The 20,047-nt window shown below is 40.6% G+C and overlaps 3 protein-coding genes across 6 annotated transcripts in view; 1 reads left to right on the top strand and 2 right to left on the bottom strand.

Moving 5' to 3' along the window:
• bicdl1 (BICD family like cargo adaptor 1) overlaps positions 1-19,736 on the top strand; it is a 37,560-nt gene extending 17,824 nt beyond the window's left edge. The window contains exons 9-11 of one of the 4 annotated variants that reach the window (XR_014877141.1): positions 232-352; positions 1,515-1,632; positions 2,619-2,734. Coding sequence is in view for 3 of the 4 variants with exons in the window: in XM_085179573.1 (XP_085035699.1) it covers positions 232-352; positions 1,579-1,632; positions 2,619-2,795 (352 nt within the window). In the remaining variant the exon portion in view is untranslated. Of the gene's footprint in view, positions 1-231; positions 353-1,514; positions 1,634-2,618 lie in introns of those variants that run through there. The other 3 variants (XM_085179573.1, XM_085179571.1, XM_085179572.1) reach the window with 3 other exon arrangements.
• Positions 10,116-17,883, bottom strand: rab35b (RAB35, member RAS oncogene family b). Its single transcript, XM_085179574.1, has 6 exons — positions 17,746-17,883; positions 15,377-15,427; positions 15,147-15,270; positions 11,360-11,484; positions 11,070-11,194; positions 10,116-10,378 (listed from the first exon to the last, which is right to left on the bottom strand). Exons 1-6 carry the CDS (start codon positions 17,795-17,797, stop codon positions 10,250-10,252), a joined length of 606 nt encoding a protein of 201 aa, XP_085035700.1. The 5' UTR covers positions 17,798-17,883; the 3' UTR covers positions 10,116-10,249.
• Positions 19,370-20,047, bottom strand: part of gcn1 (GCN1 activator of EIF2AK4) — a 31,028-nt gene continuing 30,350 nt past the window's right edge. The window contains exon 57 of the mRNA XM_085179568.1: positions 19,370-20,019. Within this exon, the coding sequence (XP_085035694.1) occupies positions 19,894-20,019 (126 nt within the window). The 3' untranslated portion in view covers positions 19,370-19,893. The remainder of the gene's footprint in view (positions 20,020-20,047) is intronic.

Genomic DNA, 20,047 nt, shown 5'->3' with positions numbered 1-20,047 from the left:
CATACTGACAAAGTGCTCTTATCCATCTAAACTCTGCTGCTTGTGCAAGTACAAATTGATACAGCATATATTCAACATAACTGTGAGGTTTGCTGCAAGAAGTCAACTTATTTTGTCACTGAGTAATGACTGATTTGTGTGGCAAAGTGCCAGAGCTGACTTTGTGCGTGGCCTTCATTCATATTGTTGTGTGTGTCTCTCTGTGTGTGTGTCTGTGTGTGTGTAATGCAGGAAGAAAGCGGTAGAAATGGAGCTGGCCAAATGTAAAATAGACATCATGTCTCTGAACAGCCAGCTGTTGGACGCCATCCAGCAGAAGCTCAATTTGTCGCAGCAGCTGGAGGCTTGGCAGGTGGGTCAAAGGCTATATTCAGCATTTTTTTTTTTTTTTGGAACAGCTCATTTTAAAAACATAAGTTACGTAAATGCCAACGCAATAAAAGATGAAGTGCGACTAAATTAGGTTCGGACAACTATAAATACACTTATACATGAATAAAATGCGTCTAGCTGCTAGAACAGTTTGTCCATCCCCCCTGTCTTCACTGTAGCTTGTGTCAGTCTGTTACCTTAAAGCCACTCACAGCATCTGTGTATTCAAACTGAGCTATTCACTTTACTGCGGAGGGAGAGTGTCCGTTTCTCGTCTGTGATGGACAAAAGTAAAGGAACATTACAGTGCTGTGTAAAAGTCTTGAGCCAATATTTATTTAGTTTTTGCTTCTAAGGAGCCAGAATTTCTGGCAATTTTTTAAAGTGGTCTCAAGGAAAAGTTCTCCAGGATTTGTGAGTCTTTTAAAGGTTTTAACACTGAGCCATGAAACAGTCAAGCATAAAAAAAGCACCTAACTCAAGGGAGGAACCAGTGATATCTTCAAATAACAGACAACCTGGTGAAGACTGAATTTTAAATGTTATCTTTAGGAACTTTGCAACTTGCAGTCTGTTGCAACCCTCCTTTAAACTTCAGGCTATCAGAAAGTGTCTGAAAGTGATGTCCTTAAGATATCAGAAAAACATCCAGCAAAGACCTGACACAGGACCTGAGGGATCTGGCATCTGGCCCTTCAGTTGATTCATCTACTGTTTGATGAAGTGTTGTACGGGTGGAGGGTGGCTGTCAAGAATCCATTCCTACAGAAGGGAAACGGGGAAAAAAAGACTCTGGTCTGAAAATCAGTGGCAACAGGTCTTATCGAGTGATGAATCCAAATTTGAATTTTTTGGTCCAATTCATTATCAATAGACAACTTAAAGAAATTAGAAGATTTAGATTTTGTGTGACATTTTGAACAGTTCAAGCTGTGTTGAAGAATAAAGTCAGTGATAACAAATATTGACTTTCAAGACTGTGTTTCAATAAATTTCTACCCCCACCCACAAGGGGTGACTCAACACTTTCACACAGTACTGTATTAGACTTTTTGCTTGAACATATTGTGTGTGCGTGTTCCCTCCCCATCCCCTTTATCTGTAACAAGCTGCTCTTTCCTCTCTCTCCTTCCTACCCACAGTTTGCCTCCTCAGGGCTCTTTACTGTTTGGCTCTTGTGGTTTCTGATCTAGTGGCCTTTCTCAGCTTCTGCACCACCCCTTCTCCCCTGTGGTACCCACCCCCCCTCCTGCCTTAGAGGTGAGCCGGGCAGTGCCATCTCGCCGTTTTACCTCGCACCAACTAAACCAGCCACCGCTGAGCCATTCCATGCCAAGAGAAATGCCCATTTCAGCTCTTTTTTCCCTCCCCATCTGAAACCATTAACCAGCACAGAGAACCATCTAAACCCACCACCTCCTCTCTTACCACCTGTTTGTGTCCTCTCTGCTTTCACTTGCATATGCCGGTCCACTGGTCAGCTTACCTGTTGAGAGAACACCCCTTTCAGAAGTGCAGGTCACAATATTTGAATTGTGTATGGTTATAGTTGTGCTACTGTATGTCGGTGACATTAGGGGATAAATTAAATTATGGTTTGTTTGTTTTTCCAGGTACCAAGTGTAAGTCTCAGTCTGACATCACAATTGGTTCCCACTTTATTAAACAGCTTGTTAGTGCCCTCTGGTGGCTTTATACCTCAACAACAACAACCAAGAATGAATCTGGCATCAGATTCAAAGTGTTTGGTGCAGTTCGGAACAGTGGACTCTTACACAATGTGCCAAAATTATGTTTGTTTTATTCTTTCTTTTTTTTTCAATCCTTTACTTTGTTTAGTGAATTACTGAATAATTTTAAATTCCCGTGCCTCTCAAAAATGATTTAAATAATGTATTCTGAGGGGAAACTACTTTTTGTCAAGACATTACAGTGTAGTAAGGTTCGTATGATCTAGAATAGAATCGAATAATCCAATAGAATAATCCCTTAATTGTCCCACAAGGGGAAATTTGGTTGTATCAGCAGCAAAACAAAAAACACACATATACAAAAAAGAACAGGACACAGAACAGAAAAATCTACCACAGGTGAAAGGTAATGGTGGTGTTTCTATAATTACTATCCAACAGGTAACTTGTTCAGTGGGTCCAATGTTTCCAGAAGTGCTTGTAACATCTCACCGCACGCCCTCTCCGCATGACCTTTCCTTCTTGTCATTCACTCATTTACCTTTCTGCTTTTAGGATGACATGCACAGAGTGATTGACCAGCAGCTGATGGACAAGCACCAGGACGAGTGGCGCGCAGCCCCTACATCTCTGTCAGGGTCGTCCGTAACCCACAGGGGTCAGTCCTCAAGAAGAGCTCAGCGTATCTCCGACCGGGACAAGAGACTTTTCTCTTTTTTCAAAAAGAACTGAACCCTATCATGCTGGCCCTGAGCACAGACGACAGACGCAGACGGACGAGGTGCAGGACAAGGAGGGTAGTGGCATCACAATACAGGGGGTAAAAACACAGCCAAAGACAGGCAGTGGCACATGCACACTGAGGTTTTTTGTTTTGTTTTGGTTTTTTTTTTTGGGGGGGGGGGGGGGGGGGTCATTTTGCACTTTATCTGTCCCATTATTATTCCCCTAGTGATTAATTGGTGACTGCTGACAGTGAGTGAAATGTTGAGAACTTCCCCAGAGGCTTTGGCTTAAGGCCCCTCACATAGAAAGCTATTGATCTTACAGAGCATGAACAGGGTCATGAAATGTACCTCCAGAAGGGGAGGTTTCCTTGTAGTGCCTAAAACTATCTCTACTACCCCACTGCCAACTCTGTAGAGAAAGAAGACTATTTATTAACTCTTACTGTATGCATCCCAGTTAGCGGGCCAAGGAGCCTGGGGAAAGACGGGCAGATACGTGGGACCAAGCAGGATCACGAAGAAAAGATGAGGATAGTTGGAGAAAGCTATAAGTCTATAATACTATAAGACATGACAGAATATGATTGCTATCCTCTAGGTACAGAGCAACAATGCTCCAGTCAGCCTATGTGATCTCTCAGGTTTATTCATTTGTTCAGGGGAACATGAGGCCTGATGTATCAGGAATATAGAGTGTTGTTTACTTGGCTTAAGTGAGTGGGGGGGAGCCCCATCATTTATAGCCCCACATCCAAACACTCAGAGTAAGAAACGATATCTCTACACGGATATCACAAATATATACATACTATTAAAGCTGCACTAAGCAATATTTTTATAGAAACAAATAGCTTAACGTTTGTTTGCTTTTTCTCATTAAATCCACCAAGACATCACTATCTTTATTCCATTATTTTGATTCCAACTTTTTTGGCCCTGAAATTTATTTGGCACAAAGAAACGTATTTTTAAAACGACTGCTAATGCTACAGCCCATTGCCCAATGGATCAGTGAACCATAGACTTTATGGAAAATTCTGGACTTTATAGTTTTGAAACTTCAATTTAAGCATTTTGGCCACTGCATGTTGTGTTTTTGGAGCCAGAGCTTGGATCAGAGGCTGGAGTGCTAAGTCATGCTAGCATGATTAGCAAACTGCGTTGATAAGCTAATTAGTGCTAAGTAGCATTAAGAACGTACCAGAAATTCATTAACCAAAACTCCAGCAGATGTTCTGTATGGCACAGCTGCCGTATATATTTTCATAAGATTCTACTTAAAAAAGTTCAAAAAGAAAAGAAACCACATATATGGTGTTTAGTTCAATTTAGAAGAGGTGAAGCCTAGTAGCTATACAGCTTCTAGCTAGCTGTTAGCACACCTGCTAGTCAAAAGGTCTACACCCAAGTTTTTAGCCTTGGGTTTATACCCTAATGGAAGAGTTAATTATAAGGCTGTAAACATGGATTTTAACGTCCATGTTAACATGAGACTTTAGGGGAATCACACACTTTTGGAGCCATTGTTAAGTGACTGCTGCAGGTAGTTTTTGAAACTGCTTTTTCAGCTCTGGGGATGTGGTCATGTTGCCAAACAATTTTAATAAAATGTGACATTATGTGTTTTTGAAGTATTTGCAGATAGTTCCATTTGCAACAGTTGGTTTAGTTTTAAAGTAATTATTTTTCCATTGAAAGCAGGAGAAGAAACTCAAATCCTAAGTTGTTTTTTTTTGTATAATGCAACCAACACTCTCTGACACCTCTCCAGCCTACCTTTTACCTGTTGTACTTTACAACACTTTTTTCGGGTTAGTGTAAGTTTCTAGCTTCCTAACCCAAAAAGAAAAGGATCATAATATCTGTATTATATTAAGAGAATTTCTGAATTGCGTGAATGTGTAATGATCTGTGTTATGAACACAGTCAGGCCTCCATGCTCACCTCTGACACCTGAATAAACCTTTGGGTAGCTCAAGTAATTTACAAAGTCTGTCCAGCTGTTATTTTTCTACATTTAATGTTATATTTAAGATTTAAAAATGTATAATTTTTTTAAAATGATAATCTACTGTTGAATGTTGTCCCCATGATGTCAATCATCTTCCTAGTTGACCAAAATTTCCAATATGTTTACATCAGCTTGAGAAGAAAGCAGAACTGCTGTATGTAGAGTGCTCATCAGCTCTCCGTGTCAACAACGTGTTGAATTTCGCATTGTTAAAAGGCATGTCAGTGTACAGTAACTCCACAAAACGTCCTCCACAGTGGTCAGCATTTGCTGCTTTGCTTTGCGTTTACCACTATCAGAGAAGTTCTACCTCCATTCTCATTGCTTCAGTACTTCACGGGCACTTTGATTTCTCGGCCGCGGGCTTCCGTTCTTTCCGTAGGTGACGTCTGTCGTCGAAAAGCAGGCGTTGACCTGAAAATGCATGGACGACTCCCAGTGGTGCAGCGATGTCTCTCATGTCTGTCTGTGTTTGAACTCACGTCTAACGCAGCTGCGCAAACCTATGCAGATGTCTTTGTGTTGTCTCAGCTGGTTGTAGGGGGAGGATCAACCCAAAGAGTGATTTTTATATAGATAAAAAAATGGAATAGGTTTGGATGAAATTGATATATTTATATGACAAAAAATGTGTACCTTTTGAATGAAAGTCTTTTTGTAGACAGAAGAACACCTGTATAATGTTGTTTGTAGACTGTATTTTATTTTCTTCTGTTTTTGTTGTTCTGGTGTGGCATGCAGTTGAGATTATAGTCCCAGTCAAGTCAATCCCAGGAGATCAAACAACCTAAACTTTGCATCATATCTACAGTAAACCCTTAAAAACATCACCTCACTTCAGTTTATCTGACACGTTCTAATACAACTTTTTGACAAGGCATCCCATATAAATAGTTCATAAAATATCAGGAGTAGTTTAACTACCACTAAATTGCTTACTAATGCTTTAGGGATTAGTTATGAGCATTGGTTGAGATTTTAAGTTTGATTGAGAAATATTAAACTGCTAATACCAACTTCCTGTTGGTAGCTGTTTGTTTAGATGTGACTATATGTCTGAGTGCAAATATGACATTTATGACATATTCCTTTAGAAGTCCTGTGTAAATGAATCAACAGGCCACTTGCTCATAACACAGAAATTGGTGACTTATTTTAAAGATCCCAATAAGAGTCTGCATAATTACAAAAATATCGGTGATAGTTTTTTGACCTTTAATGCAGCCTTTGAAAAATCCCTCCATTTAGGGGTGTCTTATCACAAAGTTCTTTCCTGATGTGTTGTGATCAGAAACGTGTTCCCCCTTCTGGCAGAAATAAGCAGGAAGTGTGATGGCATATGGATTTAAAAACTGGACCTTCAGATTTGTGACTGGATGACCGGTGTGAGAAAGCTCTGACTCAACACCAGTGGCTCCTGCCCATCACCAGACTTCAATTTGTTTGTTTTTTCATGTAGAGAAATCATACTGTGTACCATATTCAGTTGTCAGCATCGTGTTCTTTTCCTCGGTTTATCCGCTCCTTCATTTTCCGACTGAAAGCATTTTTAAAACTCTGTGTGCTGTGTCTCTGTGGTAAACATCACGCTGCTGCCACCGTGGATCGAGTGTGTGTCCAGGGGCAGACAGACATGCCATTGAATGTTTGCTTGTGTCTCCTTGGGCGGATGTTGTTTAGGAATTTAGAGCTTTTGTTGGGCCCATTGTGCTCCATGTGAGTGCTTCCATTCACCCATGACTAACGGCACTGTTTCAGTTAGAAAACGCTTCAAACTATTCAAAATATTAATCATGCAATTTTCTTAAGACTTTTTTTTGGGTTTGTTTTTGTACGAATAAATACCTTACAATCAACTTGTCTCTGCTGACTTGGATTTGAAACCGGGACACTTTCTGCCTGTGGTTCTCAGAGCCACACATGTTTTAAGCAGGTAAAAGCAGTTTTACAAAAGTTGTATTTTTATATACACGTATGTGTGTGTCAAGGAAAGATGAATAAAGTTATACCGATATAAATGAAATCCTGTTGGCCGAGGAATCCAGGAAGTGACACATCCATGTCATGTTTGGGATCTGATGTGATTCGCAAACAGATGAACCAGATGAATTTCATTCGAGCTTAGATAATGCCTTAACTTTTCATCAAGTCTTCATTTGTCATATTCTTTAGTTTATGACCAAAAACCTTCAGTTTATCTGACACGTTCTCATACAACTTTTTGACAAGGCATCCCATATAAATAGTTCATAAAATATCAGGAGTAGTTTAACTACCACTAAATTGCTTACTAATGCTTTAGGGATTAGTTATGAGCATTGGTTGAGATTTTAAGTTTGATTGAGAAATATTAAACTGCTAATACCAACTTCCTGTTTAGATGTGACTATGTGTCTGAGTGCAAATTACTCAGACAACTTTGCTTTGTTGGTTGGTTGGTTGGCTGGGAGTCCAGTGCTAAACTGGTACTTATTTAGCACTACGGGTTCAGCCCAAGGAATCGTTAACATGCAAATGTCATAGGCAGGGATCAAACCACTGACATTCCAATTGGTAGAAAACCCTGCTTATCTTCTGAGACATAATTGGGCATGGTATGCATGTATTATAACTTACACGATAAACTGTAACATATAACTTGGAATACATTATGTTAAATTTAAGTTTAAAATAAGTTATAGATGAAAATTTTTTTTACTTCTCAAAACACTGTAGATGTATAATTTCATCTTAAAATCACAAAAAGTGTTGCTTTTATCACGAGCACGTTCCACATGAAGCTTCTTTTAATTACGGTATTTTTAGTTTTTATGATTTCCATCAGTAAAACTGTTTATAAATATGAAAATCATAAATCATGTTTTTCCTCTGTGCAGAAATTTTAGGTTCAACCCAAAAGATACAAAAGCCATAATAATAATAATAATTTTGAAAAAGTTAAATGATTCAATTATTCAAGCATTCAGAAACTGAAAAAAACAAAAACACTCAATGACTGATTGACCAGTTTGCTTATTTTCTCACAGTATTACAAACTAGTCATATAAAACATTTTAATAAACAATTCGAAGGATATGAGTAATTTATCAAATCCTTCTCATTACTTCACAGTGACTGAAAAAAGAAGCTAGTTGCACTGACCATGTAAAATCAGGCAGGTATGAGTACTAATGATGTTTAGTATAAGATGAGGGTATCTGCTCCACTTGGTGCTCCTTAAGTGGCCATAAACCTCCTTTAAATGAATATGAACAACCCACATAAGAGTTAAGTAGTCACAGGTTTTCCTAAGACCATAAAACACTCTCAGAGAAAGGCAAAAATAAAACGGACACAGGTTTAAACTCAAGTTGGGACTGAGCCTCCGACCACTGACAAATGAGATCAGTCATTATGTGTCAAATATTTATTCTTTTAAAACGTTTATTACTGATTAAATTCATGTAGGGAAAAATGAATAGTACATCTTTGTCTCCAGTGTACAGCAAACCACAGCTGACAAGTGTCTTTCAACCACAGCACACGGCCCATGTTTAACACATGTGCAGTTGGTGTGCTAATCATGTGTGTATGTTCTATATTGAATATAAACACACAAATATATTTATATATACATACACATAATGAAGAGAAATCATAAAGTGTGAGATCTGATATCATTTCGAGGCCCTTGAGGTCGCGGTGACCTTTTGACACGTATCGGGATCCCAAACCAGCTGCCGGAGCCTGCCCAGAGGAGGAAAACGAAGCGTTTTCGACAGAAGCTTGTGCAACACCAAGCTCGCTCCCAATTCCAAAGACAGAAAAAAAATTAATAATAATGTCAGTAAGACATTGTACAACGCTTCGGCCTCTGTGGCAAATCCGGGCGGGAGGGAGCGGATCCAGTGCTGCAGTTCATCCCCATTTGTTCTTATATTAACAGTCCCACTGTGCGCCACACTCTCAATGTGGAGGGTCGCCAAAAAACACTGTCCTGTAACACTTCAATTTGGGCAGATAGTGCAGGTCATGACCATGAAAAGAAAAGCGATAAACCTTAATGCTTTAGTCGACTGTTTAGAATATTCTGCAAGAGAAAACGCAGGAAATCCACAAGAGTTTGAATGCTAAAATGCATGGCATATCTTTTTTTTTTTTCTAAACACACCCAATCAAACAGTGTTACATGCTCAAAAACACAAGATTGAAAACCACAGTCTGCAATGTATTTGGGAGGTTTGGGTGGTTGCACAGGTGTCTTGGCGAAGAAATTCCATGCACCGTCGCTGGACCAAATGCAGGAGTCCATCACTGAGAGGGGTGCTGATATGTGGGCATCAGGGGAGAGAAGGCTGGTCGCTGCAGGAAAAAAGAAGTAAAAGAGGGAGAGAGATGGAGGGAGCGCCTGAGGACTCAATTCACCAAACGTCTTGGCCAGCCACTGGCCACTATGGCAACAGTCCAATGAGAGGCGCTGCAGCTCCTAATATTTCTTTTTTAATATATGTAATATTGGCAGTATCACGGTTTTAAAAAAATGGGAGGAAAAAAAAAAGACGATTTTGGGGGAAGGTTTTAAAGCAAACTCTGAAGCATAGTAAGACTGCAGTGAAAGGTGCACGAGGAGCTCGACGTCCCAGAGCTCCGAGAGTGGTTCAACTGCTCCGCTGCACTAAAAAAAAAAAAAAAAAAAAAAAAAAATCTATTATGGATGGCTCAGCACTACTGGAAGTTAGAAAGGAAACAAGGGAAAACTTGGCAAAATACAGACAAAAAAGAAGAAAAAAAGTCACCAGTTCTGTCCATCAGATTAGTTGCTAAAGATTGACTACCAATGATCCTTCTCCTCCTCCAAGTGATTTTTTCCCCCCAACAAGTCAAATAAAACAAAACCTAGAAGTTCATGATCTGTTGGCGTGAAGCCATCGTAACACAGAAATGTTCAATGGAGATGTTCAGTGGAGAGACACCTGTTCCAAAAACTGCCCCCCCCTCCCCAGAAAACAAACCCAAATAAATCCAGGAAAGGTGAGCCCTCCTCCTCCTCAGACGCAGAGTCCAACCCGACTCTGAATGTCCCGTGTGCAGTGGAATGAGAAGGAGAGATGAGATACTGATGTGAGAGAAACAGGGTTGTGGAAGTGGATACAAATTGGAGCATTACAGCTGTCAGTTGCAGATCCTTGAACAAAAGATTAGGACCTCAGGTCAATAGTGCCCATCTGCTGAATTCCAAATAAAACTTGATCTGATGTCTAATAAAATCTGTACAATTTTTTTTTATTAAAGTCTTCATGATTAGTTTGTCCAAAGGGGACATTTTTGCCATCATTTTTTAAATCTTTCACCATATATTTATTAAATCTTTATCTGCTCTTTAATTTAGATGCTCTGAGTCCCATTGTGTATGTGTGTATATGCATGTGAAGACGCCGCCCGCTTTTCTGTGGATGGCTTCGAGTTTGTTAGCAGCACTTTTTCTTTCGTTTACTGTTCCGGGTGAGTTTGACCACGTCGTTTTGTTGCTGCTGCTGCTGCTTGGCTAGCACTTCCTTCTTGGCTTTTAGCACTAGCTCCGTGATGCAGTTGAACATCTGCCGAGAGAGGCACAAACCAAAAAGCATGAACAGATTAGAGCGGTCAGATTTGTGTGTCATAATGGTGACAAAGGAGTATTTAAAGGAACAGTTCAAAGCCTCGCTTGAGTCTTATTTCTAAATATGAAGCTGCAGCCTGGATAACTGAACTTAAGAATCAGGCAACAAAAATCCAGCAACAAAAATCCACCCACAGCTGTTCACAATGCTGGAAAACCTTTGATGATGAGTTTCCACATAGATGTTATTTTGTTTTGATTAGCGAGTCTTGGGGTGGATTTGTTTACCTATGTACACAAGCAGGCTAGCAAACTCGACACCATTCTTATTGCTATTCCTATAAATCTGAAGCCAATCTAACACTGCAATAAAGCAGAAGAGCACATTAACAGCCTTTGGTTAAAAAGTAATAAAATACACTCTTAGCTTTTCAAAAATAATGACACTATTCTTTGTGCTGTGTGATTGTGAACCGTTTTAAATAATAGCACTCACTTGAATTAACTGAGTAAACGATTAGCAGATTGTTTTGTCAGGGCAAAAACAGTAACTTTCAGCGATGCTTTGTGCAGTGACAAGCTGATCAGCAGTTATCACAGAGCTTCTGTGCATGCCTGGCATGTCTGGCGAACAGCTCCAGACAAGCTTATCAGTCTGAGGCTACAAATAACACAAAACAACTAGTTACCTCTTCAACATTTACGTTCTCTTTTGCACTCGTCTCGAAAAGGCTGATTCCCATCTGCTCTGCAAACTTCTGCGCGTCAGTCGTCTCGACCACCTTAGAGTTTGGGTCGTCGTTCTTGTTTCCCACTAAAAATAGAAAACAGCTCAGTGCAAAATAATGGAGCAAGAAATTATTCCCATACTGCCAGCAAATACAAGAGGCGTGCACTGGAGGGAAGGGCAGAGTCTATTTTTAAGCTAAAGAAGACGAGGCGAGAACAGTGCCAAGGTGTTTCTTTGGAGCGCACTCACCTAATATTCGGCACACGTCGTCACAGTTCTGGTTGATTTCATGTAACCATCGTTTTACATTGACAAAGGACTCAGCACTCGTGACGTCATATACCACTATGACCCCATGTGTTCCCCTGTAATATCTAAAGACAGAAGAAAGGGGAAACAGTCAGCTTACAGTTTGCGAAAAAGATCATTTGAATTCATTTTAATTTTATTCATATAATGCTAAAATCACAACAACAGTCACCTCAAGGCGCTTTAAATTCTGGAGTTAAGACCCTACAATAATAAAGAGAAAACCCCTAACAGTCATACAACACCCTTTGAGCAAGAACTTGGTAACATTGGAAGAAACCGCCAACAGAACCAGGCTCAGGGCGGCGCGTCCGTCTGCTGTGACTAGTTAGATAAAATATTTCTAATTAGCTGAACAGTTATAATGACTTCTACTTTTACTACAGAGAAATGGTAGTATAGCAGCAAGGCTAGAGAACGCTAAAAGTGTTGGCCGAAGAGTATGAACAACAGTATAACTGATTACCTAAAGATAAAAGATAACAGGGTAAAACATGGACGTAGCTTCGGTGGAAAAAAACCCTTTGACCTGCATTTTTTCTGAACACCACATGATGGTGAAGGAAAGTAACCGATAAATTTAAAAGTAAATCTAAAAGTAATGCCTCAATAGAAACTGTTAGATAGGATTAACAAATAAACAGCAGAGATAGTTTGGTAAAGGTAATAACAAATAAAAGGAATTATTAAAGCTAAAGTTGGCAAATAAATATGTAAAAAATAATTTTTTAAAGTTAATAGATGAAAATAAAATACACAGCTGAAATGGCTAACACACAAAACAGACTGGAACATTAAAAAACATAAAATAAAAAAAGGCCAACAGGATTGATGTGTGAAGAGTTTTTGATACCACTACACCGTGTAACAGTTTAAGTATGCAATGGCCTGACCTTCGGTATAATTTTAATTTGAAGTCATCCCTAACTTTCTGAGCTAATAACTAATGTTATCCAGCGAAGGGAAAGACACTTGAAGGGGCACAACTTAATAAATACATTCATCAGGACAGAGTGTATGACTGTGTGAAGGAAAAAGCAACAGCACTACATTTATACCGCACAGACAAATGAACCAGCTTCAAAAACAGAGGCCAGATCTGAGAGAGTGAATCCCCAGTACCACTGCACTACGCCAAACAAACACAAAGAAACTTTTGTCAGGGATTCTCTGTGTGTGTGTGTGTGTGTGTGTTGTGATAGTTTGGGGATACAGCTTGTTTTGATAGGGTTTGGTGGCATCAAGGATTTACATCACACTATGTTATTAATGTAAATTAACATTATTGGGCATGATTTTCAATACCATAAAAAACTATTCTTACTACTGAAACTGATACAAGGATGATCTGATGAGATGTTTTGTACTGCAAAGACTGCCAATACAAGAGTAAAGTGTAAAGCCAACGCAGACCAAGCTCGGTTCTCATTTATGGAAGGAGAGCGCTTCCTATTATACATACATGCTACAATTAGTGAAGTTTGTAGAGTCCAATTTTCTGGCTAAACAAATCAGACTGCCTTACTGTACTGACAATTGTTCTGCACTGCTCCTGCTAGCAGACTGGTATTAATAGTGCTGACTAGTATGGGTGGAAACATCTAATTGTTTAATTAAAACTACAATGACAAAACCAAACAAACACCACAACACACACTGAGGATACTACTGTATCCTCAGTAAAAAGATACCACCCAAGCCTGTTGTCTGGGTTTGTCCCCAATGTCCATCAATGATGGACAGACACACAGCAGCGGTGTTGGCTGTGCGTTTATGTCTGCTCAGTGCACATGAATAAAGAACCTTAAACTGCCAAACACACAAACAGCCTCACAGCCCAACCTGATGTACCCTTTTCTGTAAAGGGTTAGCATACTGAACTCACTGAAAGAGTCATCATTCAGGTGGACCTCTGCTGGCGCTTGAACATGGGACCTAGATGCTCTCGGTAGGAGTCCACCTGTGGACTTTTTACTATAGTTAATCTCATTATGTGCTCTTTTATTTACAGTGCAAAACAGTAAATAATTATGAGAAAAACAACAGCGTAAAAGTGTCTAAAAGAGAAAAAGATAAAGTTAAAGTGATATTATGCTGTGACTGAAGCCTGAGGCTGAAAACACACAGCTGCTCACTGACATATGGCTACCACCTCAGGTTAGTCTGCCTGAGTAGACTCAGCAGGTCACTGCCCATGATCCATCTCCACAGAAACATTCATTTAGGATCTAATGAGGCACCATGCCACTCTAGTTCAGCACAGGGAACAATCACCCTTAATAGGCAGCCTGCTCGCTGGAGGGATTCCTGCAGAACAAGTCGCAACAATCCTTCCAAACTAGGACGGCTATGCTCCACAAGAGCTAAAGCGTTAAGGATTTCACGCTTTCTGGATGATTTTAGCATTCTGATTGGCCTCCCTGCAGCAGTGCTAGTACATAAGAGTCAAACATGCCCTCCTGGTCCCATTCAAGACGATACTCGGGAGGCAAATGACGCTCCAATATCTCCCAAGCGCAGTCTGTGTCTGCTTCAGTCAAAGTCAAAAAGGGGTAAGCATGTGAGATGACTGCAGTTTAAGCTGTAGGTCACATCAATGATGTTCCTATCAGTGCTGCTCAGAGCACTGAGTGAGTGACTATTTGTCATGAATATAGAAACCTATGAATGCAGACTATTTCTCTTGATACAATGGCAAAGATTACTGAAATTTTAAGAGTCTAAAAACATGTTATCCATAATAAAAACAATCGTTATAGTTTGATATCATTATTAGAAGCAACATTAGTGGTCGTGGTAATAGTCATGAGCACTAAATGCTGAAATCGCTTTACTTTTTCATTAGTTTGGGATCATATTCATTTGCATCAAGGGTTTTTTTGCCCACTAACCTACCATCTGTCACCTGGAGGTCAACTACTGCTGCATCATCCAACCTTAAAACAAATGTAATAGACTCCAGACTTCCACTCGTGGTATTGCGAGCTATGTGGGTTGACTTAAATGATGGGACGTCTTCTGAAAGCTTAGAGAGCATCTTTCTGTAGGCTGCCATCAAACCACAAGACCAAACTGAAGCGATAATAGTTCTATATAAAAAAAAAAAAAAAGCCTGCACAGACCAAAACCAAATTTATGCTGTTAACAACTGCTATCTCTATATCCTGGCAGACTTCATGTTTATTTGTCGTGAAAGTCGACCAATGCTTAAAAGCTCTCAAAAACAGAAATTAAAATTTGCAAGAGTAGCAGCAGCACTTTGTGTTTTTAGAGGCTTTCTGAACAGCAGTGAACTTCTGGGACAGACAGCAGTCTGTGTTCTTGGTCTATTCAGGTAAACTGTGGAGAAAATAAAAATTTAGGCTAACGTTCCTTCTTAAAGCGTGGGAGTGCCGATCATTGTGAACCCTCAGGGCACATGGACAGCAGTGTGAAACGCGCTGCAAGTGTAAGAGGGTAATGACGTACACTCGGCACCGTCATGGAGCACTACAGCACACAACAAGGAGCCTCCCTCTCACATCTGTAATTAGGATGTGTGGGGAATTCCACCCAGTTTCATAGAACAGCAATGACTTATTCTACTGCTTCCTCATATAAAACCTAATGTCAGGACCGCAAAGAGCCTTTCATGGTTTCAGACTTAATTGTTGAAACATAAACAAAAAGTTTCACCTGAAAACTCCAAGCAAAGGAGGGGGACGTGTGTGTGAATGGATCCACTTACGTTGAGGTGATGGTGCGAAAACGTTCCTGCCCTGCTGTGTCCCAGATCTGTAGCTTCACCTTCTCCCCATTGATCTCCACTGTCCGGATCTTGAAGTCCACACCGATCGTGGTGATATAGCTACCTGCGAGTGGGCACGCGAACACAAGATCGAATTTATTATGAAAACATGGAAACTAAAACGGAGATGAGTCCTGATTATACATCGCTGCTTTTGTTGAGCCCCGCACCTGAAAATGTGTTGTCTGCAAATCGCAGGAGGAGACTGCTCTTCCCCACTCCTGAGGAGGAAACACAAGCACAGGAAGAGGTTTAAAGTACAGCGGCACAGCAAAAAAAATATACACTATAACAACTCTGCATTTTTGATACTGGCAAGTCTGAAAACACTTTTTTTGCACCACAACAGAGCAAGAGTTTTGGTTTCGCATATTATATCCTAGTTAACCAAGAGCAGCATCACGTGATGACGGCACGCACACACACACACACAAAAAAGAAAAGTGGGGGATGTCAAGCTGAATCGTTCCTCTAATCTTTGTGTAAATAAAGATTTAGTTCTTCAAGACATAAACACGGATCTAACCTGCTGCATAGTGTACAAGCTGAAGGCTTCGGGTAAGCAAGACTACACCCTACATACTCATTCTGATGACGAAGGTAGCTCTAGAATCTTAATCGATTTAACCTCAGTGAGGCAGACACCGGGAGGCTTCTTAAAAAATTCAGATATGAAACAGTGGAATTCAGAAAGAAATAAGAGTAATAAAAGATGACAGGAGAGGACAAAAAAAAGAGAAAGGGACTGAAAATGAGGTTAGTTTATAAGTGTGAGTAAGATTGATTGTGAGGTTACAACTGAAAGTTAGGAAGTCACTCTGCTGGCCTGAGGTGGGACTGAACCTGCAGCCCAGTTACACAGGTTATCTATTGTGTTATTGTCATTTCATGTTTGATTTGTCCTTACATAAAAAGCTATCAGGTTCCTGTGATCTCAGCACTACAGAGTTTTATTCAAACATACAATGACCAAAGCTTCAAAGCAGAAGAGCATTCATCAGCTTTAACATGTCGTGTGGGCCTTTAGCTTGGCAAACCCCCCCCCCCCCCAAAAAAACAAAACAAACTGTCAGGTGTAAAAATATCCAGGACACCTCTGTTGTCAGCCTGTAATTATATCTCTACATCAATGGAGCATAAATTAACCACAGACCATGGAAAAAAGGTAATACAGATCTGATACATGAAATGTTGCTCAAATTTCCATTTAGAGAATGATGTTCATGTGAAATTTTGTATGTCCTCTAACTTGTCATAGGTTAGAGGGTGTTCACGTTCAACTAGGGATTCAGTGAGTGGAGAATCTGATTCCCAGCAGCAGGTCTGACAACAGAACAAGGGCACAAGGTCAGAGACCCCCAAATAAATAAATAAAAATCTCTGTGCAGCACGGCAAACAGTAGTGCTTCCATGCTGCAGCTGAGGGCACACTGGCCCCTGTGTGTGACATGCAGTGAAGGGCTTGCTGTACTGCCTTGTCTCTCCACTGTGAGAAGCCAGCTGATGGGGCAGTGCCAGGACCGGAGCTGTCAATGAATCCAAAGACCATTGCTCACAAAAGAAGTTCAGCGGGATGAGGCTCTAGCTGCTGAGGGTGGAATACTTTTTTTTTATTTTCCCGCTTTTCTTAAAGCATGTTTTCCACTTAAAAACAAGAGGGGCAAACATTTTTTTTCCATATATACACAGATCTTAGTTATGCATCTACCTGTGGCTGTTTGTTCTAATTATTAACATGATAAAAAGGTGCTAGACATAAAGAAGCAGTCAGAGTCTTTGTGCTGTTATACCTTATATACTTAGCTTATACACCAAAGGGCACTTTGGTTGACACTAACCGCGGTGTCAGTCTCACTTCACTGTAGTCTGACTAACTAGATGCAAACATGTCTTTGCAGTGCAGCATTCCTCCACTGTCAACCTCCTAGGTCTCACAAGCTAACTAGCTAACTAAATAAATAACAAAACCCATTGCAACATCTTAACCGGACTTAGTTGAATTTACATCTGTGCCGGGAACTTCTTAGCATTTAACCTTCCCGGTGCAGCAAATGATAACTAACAGTTATCAACATATAACCAGGCAAGGAATTGTCATGTTAGCCTAGCTCATAGCTAGCCAACACAACCTAGCTAACTGTAGATACAAACAAAAGGCCAAAACTACATCCTACTACCCCAGGAACGGTATAGGTCACAGTACGTGTTGTGTTACGGCGGTAAAACAATTATGTAAGCCGATATAAGAACAAAATAGGACATTTTCAAGAGATAAATCCTTAGTGTCTGGAGGCGGTATCCGGCCTCATCGGCTGACATGCCCAGCCCGGACACACAACCTCCGCCCTGTAGCTGACACGAAAATATGGCGGATGTGTACGTTTAACAAGTAATTTCAGTGCCTAAAAGACAAAACAATACACTGCAAAAGCGCCCGGATGGTACATAGCCGGGTTAAAAGAGTACTTCTGCTTCCCCCATTGTAAAAAAAAATAAGACAAGGCCCACTTCCCGTCCTGCATCCCCGGCGTCGGCTTACCGCTGTCACCGATGATGAGCAGCTTGAAGAGGTAATCGTAGTCCCTGGCCATGCCGGTAGCTGGTGGCTCACCCCCGCCGTGTACCGCTTCTTTGCTCGGTTAGCTGTCGGACTCCCTCGGTGCGTAAAGAAAATCACCAGCCCCCAGATCCCCCCGGTATAAAACACCACCACCACTAAGGATATCACAAACTGTTAGCCCCCCGAGCCGGCGGCGTTTTTTCTCGGGGTTTCGCGGCGTCAGCAATCCTCACTCTCCGCTGCAAACAGCCGGAAACTCCGCTTCCTCCTCTGGTGGAGCTGCACCCAACTGTGACCCAGTCTCACTGCGCAGACTCGAGCTACAGCACAGCGGTCCCATGTCATTGATGAACACAAGAATCACGCCAGGAGAAACGCTGGAGAGTCGTGCCGTCCCGCGGATTCATGCTTCTTTTTAATGCACTGAAAACAACTTAAACCACACAATACTGAGAAGCACGTGTTATTAAACTCGTAGTTTAACTCCACATTGCAGTAGTTTACAGGAAGTTGAACTTAATTCGTATTTGCATAGAGAGGAAACTCAGTTTGTCAGTTTTGTGTAATCAACTAGAAATAATTTGGAGCCATAAAAGGGGGAAAGACATTTTATTTCGCTGTTGTCTCATGGTTTTTATATATTATTTGTATCACAGTAGCTGAATTACCTTTCTCCAGTCTGCTCCACCTTTTATTTCATCCGGATTGTTGCGCAGACACACCAGGCTTCACAGATTTCCCCTAGACTGGGGTACCTGTTACTTCATTTAAATATGTCCAAAACTAGAAATTATCCGATATCACTTATAACTGGATACATTGCCAGCTTGATCATTTCCCCTTAAGTATTTCAAAATACTTATTTGAGCAATTTTAGTGAAAAGGCTTTCATTATGACCATTTCCAGCTCTATAGTAGGAGATATGGGTAATTTAACCTTTTACATAATTCTTATTCATCTTACACTTATCCTTGGCGTTTCCCCTCAGTGCATCCTGTCTGAAATGGACTGTTTTAGCTGCCAACTTAAAGTGGTGTGCCTGAGATAAAGGGTATCTGCTCTCAGTGAGATCACACAAAGCCAAACGTAGAAGGGAAAAAAAAGCCTTAAACGGAATTTAGAGCAAGGACAAACACCAACCTCATTAACTGAAACTAGCCTCATTTAATAAGTGTCCACTGCTGTAGGAGCATACATATGGCAGAAAAAATGAAAGGCATAATAGTTCCCCTTCTTCCTCTTAATATACAAGTGGAAAACCAATCCTGAAACCTTTTTCTTCAGACACTTAAGGCCACTTGATAATATTTCAGATGTGAATGTACTCCTGCATCTCCTCTAGGCTCTGTGTTCCTGGTTTGGAAAACCTAGAGAGACTTCAGACCAAATCACCAGACTAGAAAAGAGAGAAAATGCCACATAGAAAGCAAGAGAGTGGCGAGGTTTTAACTGGAAGCCAAAAGTTTTTGTCTGCTGAAGCTTCAAGAGTAAAATCCAGCAACTGGTGAATCAAAGAACTTGGTGGAATTCAAGTGAGGTGTGACAAAGTCTGAGAGACGCCAACCTGAGAAAAACCAGGCATCCAATATTTCACACACTACATTATGAAATCCAGAACCTTTTATTATGTATTGCCTTTTTACAACCGCATCACTGACATAAGAATGATTTGTGTTTTTATAAGAAGTTGCTTTCCCCAAACAACCGTCACACTCAAAGTTCAAATAAAAGGTAAAGATAGGGGGGCTCTGTTTCATTAACAGTGGCAATACTTGATATCATTTTGGTAAAATAAGTAGCAAAACACTGAAATATCAAAACAGATTTGGCATCGTGTCTTCCTATTGTTGCTCGGTACAAGAGAACAACCTGTGCATCATATGATAAAATAAATTGGGCTTAAAGGCCGCTAAAACAAGGATTTAAAGTTGGGGGGGGGGGGGGGGGGGGGAAGCAGAAAAAAGAAAAACGGCAAAAACAACATTACATTTTCTGGGGAATACAGCCAAAACACTTCTCATCTCAGGCTCCCAGTGTGTCTGAGGTTCTCATACACGGATTTGTTTAATATGTCAGTAAATCTTCTGCTGCTTTCTGCAGATCAGAGCACTTCGTTGTTTAGTCCATCATGTTAGGATTGTGTCATCGATCTCTTCATTGGAGTCTGGCTGGCTGGCGATTTTTTTCAAAGACCGGCGGTGACACTCTGACAGTAGGTCATTGCTGGCAGAGTCGAGAATGGCAGTAATAGTCTGAAATGCAGAGAGAGGAGCGTGTAAA

This window comes from Neolamprologus multifasciatus, chromosome 12, assembly GCF_963576455.1.
Source record: "Neolamprologus multifasciatus chromosome 12, fNeoMul1.2, whole genome shotgun sequence".
Classification (NCBI taxonomy): domain Eukaryota; kingdom Metazoa; phylum Chordata; class Actinopteri; order Cichliformes; family Cichlidae; genus Neolamprologus; species Neolamprologus multifasciatus.
The sequence above is the reverse complement of the archived record's forward strand: the minus strand, read 5'-3'. Positions and strand labels throughout refer to the sequence as shown.

Coding starts and splice junctions, on each gene's coding strand:
- rab35b (XM_085179574.1), bottom strand. CDS start 17,797: ATGGCCAGGGACTACGATTACCTCTTCAAGCTGCTCATCATCGGTGAC. Junction 11,195..11,359: donor CGACGTGTGCCGAATATTAG/GTGAGTGCGCTC, acceptor TTCTATTTTTAG/TGGGAAACAAGAACGACGAC. Junction 10,379..11,069: donor AGAACGTAAATGTTGAAGAG/GTAACTAGTTGT, acceptor CTCTCTCGGCAG/ATGTTCAACTGCATCACGGA.